The 6,000-nt window shown below is 44.0% G+C and overlaps 1 protein-coding gene across 2 annotated transcripts in view; it reads left to right on the forward strand.

Annotated features, from left to right (window-relative positions):
- Positions 1-3,508, forward strand: part of MTG2 (mitochondrial ribosome associated GTPase 2) — a 51,391-nt gene extending 47,883 nt beyond the window's left edge. For both annotated transcript variants that reach the window (XM_078651592.1, XM_078651591.1), the window contains exon 7: positions 2,680-3,508. In XM_078651592.1, coding sequence (XP_078507718.1) covers positions 2,680-3,074 — 395 coding nt within the window. In that variant the 3' untranslated portion in view covers positions 3,075-3,508. The remainder of the gene's footprint in view (positions 1-2,679) is intronic.
- Positions 3,509-6,000: the final 2,492 nt, after the last annotated feature.

Below are 6,000 nucleotides of genomic sequence, written 5' to 3' on the forward strand. Positions count from 1 at the left end.
ATCCCTAGTGGGTTCAGGAAGAGGTACCCAAAAAGGGAGAATAATTGCTCTTCTTGGCCATTCTGAGATGCATCATTCAGCATCTAACAACTTCAAGATGTGCATCCAGCCCCTGTTTTCGAATTCCTTTAAGGTAAAAACGTGGTCGGCGAAATAGTGGGATCAGATTGTACTCAGAAATGGCGGGCATCCTGTAACAATTGAGGGGGTATTGGTTAATTTTCATTTTGGTATTGTATTGCTTTTAAAATATTATTACATTCTGCAGCAGTTTTCTTCCTCGTTTAATTGTGGCCTGCCTTTGAGCATGCTTTTGGAAATGAGCACAATTCGGTTTTATTTTACCTAAAACTAGTCAGCTGTCTATTTGGGCATTTAAAATGTGTGCATTCTATGTACGTGCTTCTAATGCTCATCAACAACATCTGACTTGTAGTTTATTTTTTTTTGCAGATGGTTAAATTTGCCTATTGTATCTCTTACGTTTGGGCTTCAATTCCTTCGGGTGATGTTCTGCTCCATAAAACTGAAAAAAAAATACCTTCGTCGTATCAGAGACTTCTGGTTTCTGATTGCAGGAGGGTATGTTTTTCAGTCTATAATAGGACTAGGGTAGGTTTTTTCAGTTTTATGGATCAGAACTTGACCTGAAGGGATTGGAGCGCTTTTACAAGGGCATCCATTATATTATTACACTTGGTCACATTCGCTTTTCCTTTAGTCACAGGGAGCTTATGTGAATAGCCGAGAATCACAGTATCTTGAGTGAACGCCGAACTTCGATCCTGGTGTCTCAGCCGCGGTGCGTCCATTGGGGCATAGCCCCACCAGCCACATGGACCCGCATCGCGGCCGCAATCCATTCTGCCGTCACTTGCCTTCGGGGCTGTCCACACACCAAGAGCAGAGCCACAAAAGCATTTTATGTGTGACCAGTCTGCAGATTTCTAAGCTTGGGACATAGGGACAGAGTCCAATTCATAGAACAGGGGGCGGGGGATGAAGAGTCAGTTAAGAACCTGTGAGTAAATAGAGTCTCTACCAGAAAGAGCATTACCGAAGGCTAAGTACCTTGTTCTTCTGACAGAGACCAATAACCGAAGATTGCTCACCTTTTGAAGAGATACCAAAGCAGTACCTATTTGGAGGAGGGTGTCTAAATGGAACCAAACCAGAAAGTCCTGCAGGACCGAGCCGGCAAAATACCCCTTCAGTGAACCTGACTGTCCAAGCAATAGTGCTTTGTGAATGTATGGAGGGATGCCCACTTAGTCGCCTGACAGATGTCTAGGACAAGAACTCCACGTGCTCACACAGTGGTAGCAGCTTTGGACCTAGTAGAGTGAGCACGCAGTCCTTCCGTAGACTACCTTTTAGCCAATGTATAGCAGATGTTAATGCAGAGCACGACCCAGCGGGGGAGGGTTCTCTTCTGCATGGCCTTGTATATTTTCACTCCATTGAACCCCACAAAGAGCTGATTGTCTACCCAGTGTTCTTTGGGTGCCATCTATGTAGAAGCTCAGTGTTCTATTGGGGTCCAAGCAATAAAGTCTTCCCTCCTCCATAGAAGGGTGAGGCAAAGCACAAAACACCAGCAAGGTGATGTTACCGAGGCTCCTGCAAACGCAAGTCCTGGCCGGCTGCAACTGCTCTCTTGATAGTGTGACCAGACCAGGCCAGCGCAACACATTTTCTAGTAAATCGAAACTCCTCGCAGTAGCGGCCTGTCTTTCTCTGTATTGCTCTGATCACGATGTCTAGAGCAGTTGGTCATTTCTCCCAAACCCAGTGGCGATTTTAGTGGGTGTTGATAAGCATTAAGATGTGTGTTAGAAGTCCATCTTTACTCTTTTCCCCAACTCGCCGTGGCTATGGTGAGTCCCGATAGTCTTCAGGATCGTTCTTGAGTGCTAGTGGTTGGCCTCTTAAAGGCAAATCCTTTACTTTGTGGGGTGCTGAAAATTCTCGAGGTGGGCAAAGTTGTTTAATTAATAGTTCTCACACATACATTGCTGTAAATGTTGCAAGTTGAGTTGACTGTCTTTAGGGCGAGTGCTGGTGGTTTTATTTGTCTTCCGATGCATCATGGTTGCTATCTTGGGTCCCTGGCATGGGTGTAATAACTGCACTTTCACAATTGCTTTATTAACCTTCCTGCTTTCTCAAATTTGCTTGAAAATGCACGATTTTTCTTCTTTTTTTCCAAACTTTTTGTGGGGAGGGTAATCCCCCCAATTTGGGGTTCGGGCTCGCTGCGCTCGCTCGCTAAGGTGCACTATGCTAATCACTTTGCGCCTCACCACTTTCAAATGTCACCCACCGCCCCTGGTACAAGGACGAGTGTAAACTAAGCTGAGCTTATCCTATGCCATAGGTGTATCTGGTGTCTAAACAGTTTATAAGATTTCTTCCTCTTTTAAGATACACTTTTGATTCCTGGTACTAGTAACTTGGATTGTGTTTGTTATGTGAGTAACTTTAGTATTTGGTTTTTGTCAGATTGCCATTGTTTGTGTTAGCCTGACAGCTCTGTTTTCTTTTTAAAATGAGCATGTACTCTTACCTTGCATACAGACTGTGGTTTTTCAGCTCAGTATTTGTCTTTCATTGCATACAGATTAAGATTGCTTGTATTAGACTAAGAACTCTGTGTTTATTTTCATATTCTTGTTGCAGTGGCTGACATTCCTGGTATTATCAGTGGAGCCCACCAGAACAGAGGGCTGGGATTTGCGTTCCTGAGGCACATTGAGCGTTGTCGCTTCCTCCTGTATGTGCTGGACATGTCGGCAGCTCAGCCATGGGCCCAGCTGCAGGAGCTGAAATATGAGCTTGAGCAGTATGAAGAAGGCTTATCAACGAGACCACATGCCATTGTGGGCAACAAAATGGACCTTCACGAGTCCCAGGAAAACCTGCCGCTCCTTCGACAGAGGGTAAAAGAAAAGGTGATCCCTCTGTCTGCAATAACTGGACAGAATGTGGAGGAGCTGCTATTGCATCTCAGGGAACTCTATGACAGCTATATAGAGAAAGAAAGTGTACAGATGAAGCAGCCTCTCCAGTGGTAGGAGGTATTCTGAGAGGAGGAAAGGGGAATGCCTCCACCTCTATGCTTGATGAGATATGTGTATCCTTCTCAATCTCCTTTATATCTGCTACACTACGGATACGTGCCACACGACAGTGTTCTGGAGTCCTCCTTGTGATTACACAAATTGGGCAACCTTGTTTTGGTTATTAGACCGCCCTGCTACATTCTCCTCACCAGGCATGAAGAAAGTAGAAGGTATGGCAGATAGAGGACCTCAACATAATGGTGGGCTTTGGAGGAGCTTCACTGCTGTAGAGTACACGTCCATACCGTGGTGGCCAAGAGACTTGCGTGTTGGGCTACGGTACCTCTTGAAAATGCATAGTTCTTAACTAGACCGAAGATAAACACGGGGCAGAATAAATGCTGTATTTTTGGATATGTAGATAAGATAAATAATTATGCAATGAATCTTCTTGGAACTCATTTAAATAATCACTGGTTATTTTTTGCAAATCTAGCATGGCGGGACTCCCATGGACACTCCTGGAATAACACTATGACCGATGATCCCTCCAAGGCACAGGCACTGAGAATATTCCAGGGTAGGCCACAGGCTATGAAAAAAGATGATCCTCACGTGGTCATCTTGTGGATGGGTGACTTTTGCTCTGAAGAGTAGATAATGAGGGCACTGTCTCCAGAGCCAACAGAATTGGATTGAGAGATTTTGAGAATTGGAGAGAAATGTGGAGTGTACTGATTTACTCTCCAAAAAGTATATGGTCCTCTCAGTACAGAGCACCAAATCAGTTACCACTGACGAGGAGATAAGGGAAGAAAACCTATGTCAGTTTTTATAGTTTTCTATTTGAATATTTAATAAAGGCACAGAAAGTAACCAAAGGAAAAGAGCACGAACGTTGATTCACCAAACTCCCAGGGATAGCGGAAGTGACATCACCTGCCCTCTGACATCACAGGATATTACATCTTCCCAGGAATCAATGTTGCATGAACTTTTACCCTGATGGTTCAGGAATGGCATCGGTAAACTTCAGAATAAGTGCAAGGGTAATGCATTACCATAATTGCTACTGCAAGAGCCACATACCTATTTTAGTGACCAAATATATTTTAACTAGGCTGCTGGCATGTTATACCACACACTTTCTCCCTTTAATGTTAACTTATTATAGGCCAAATAAGGACCTATGCAAGTACAGGCTGAGAATTGTATTAGGTGCCACAGGCTCCTCAGAGCTGCTTCTAACTTTGACTGAATAATGAAAGCTAATAATGCATAGACTTCTGATATGATCCCATCTCTTTCTTTTACCATCTCTACCCCTCTCCTTCATGCTAATACTTTCCTCGTTCTTACTTCACTCGCCCTGCTCCTTCTGTCTCCCATTCCTCTTAACCACATGGATTTAATCGATTTACATCAAACGGAATCTGTTTTTAGTTCACTTTAAAATGCACCTCTCATATCCTCACACCTACTGCCTGTTCCTTTCCCCTCATTCACTCACTCCCTTCACTTTCCCAACGTATCCACCTGCCATTCTCTTCAATATCTATTTCTTTTGGGTTTCCTTGCACCGAAGCCACTACTATCGTTTATTCCCATTATCCTCATGTTAGCCTCTTACCTCCAATTCTTTCATTGTTCTCACTAATCAGCGCAATGGTGCCGTTCGTGCTTATTGTCCAGCGCGGGACAAATACCCGGCACTAAAAATCAGCGCGAACGGTGCAACCTAATGCACTCCGCCACATGCGGAACCCTGCGTAGCGTGGCAGAGTTTTTTTGTCACTTCGCAGAACTCCGCCCAGGCCTAAAATTCAAATTAAGTTCAATTGCGATTTTCAAAGTGCACACTTTGAACCCAGCAGCAGAGCTCTAAGAAATTTATTATACAGACCTCATGTTTAGTCTGAATGTGTATTTCAAAGACCATTTGTGCATTGTTTCTGTTATTGTAATCCACACATTTAGAGACAGAGAGATAACCCATATTGAATACTAAGTAAGAAATTAAAACCGTACAGTTAGAAGCCAGTGTTTTTTGGGGTAGAGGGGTCAGTTAAAGACCTCTTGGCACAAGGGACATAATGGTAGGACCTGGACTTAGTGGGACTCTGACAGCCCAACCCTTGTCCCTGGAAAGCCACACTGTCTTTTGTCCTGGCAGAGAGGGCCTGCACTGGTGCAAACGAATTTCAGCAGTAACTGAATGTGAAACTGAGTAAAACCCTGAAATGAGAGGGAGGATTTGGGGAGTGAAATGGTCTGGTAGGAAAGCAACATTTAAATTAATTTTAGGGTGTGTGCCTGACACCACTTCAGATCACATCTATTTGCCATAATTAAAACATTCTATAGTGTCCTGCATGCTGAAATGAATTAATGTCCCAGTTCTTGTGGGCAACAGAAAGTAATCAGGGCTCATTAGTGACCATTTTGCTTCTGTTCCTGGCACCGTCTTTGTGATCTCTGAGGTTATGGGGTCGCAAGGACAGTGTCAGGGTTCCAGCTCAAGCCATTAAATGATTTCCATGAGGAAGAGATTTGGGATTTTCACCTGGGCACTTGTTTTAATTTCTATAGAATACTGTAGGTGCTCATGTGCCGCAACGTATTGCGCAACCAGCAGTTATTCGTAACTGAGACTGTTTCCGTAGCATTCCTGTTCTATAGAGCGGCTCTGATCATGTCGTGTTCCATCAGATAGGACATACAGCTTTCTTCACAAGAGCATCATAATTGGTTCTGCCCACCTGCATTACAGACCGCACATATGTACTAAAGACCTCTTTGTATGTTGCATGGTGACAGTGGCGTAGCGTGCGGGGGCCTCAGGGGTGATTGCCCCAGTTGCGAAGTACTTAGGGACGTTTTAAGGGTGCAAAATTTTAATATGGGTGCAAACATTTTAAAGACAATTGGAAGGATACTT

This window comes from Lissotriton helveticus, chromosome 7, assembly GCF_964261635.1.
Source record: "Lissotriton helveticus chromosome 7, aLisHel1.1, whole genome shotgun sequence".
NCBI classification, from domain to species: domain Eukaryota; kingdom Metazoa; phylum Chordata; class Amphibia; order Caudata; family Salamandridae; genus Lissotriton; species Lissotriton helveticus.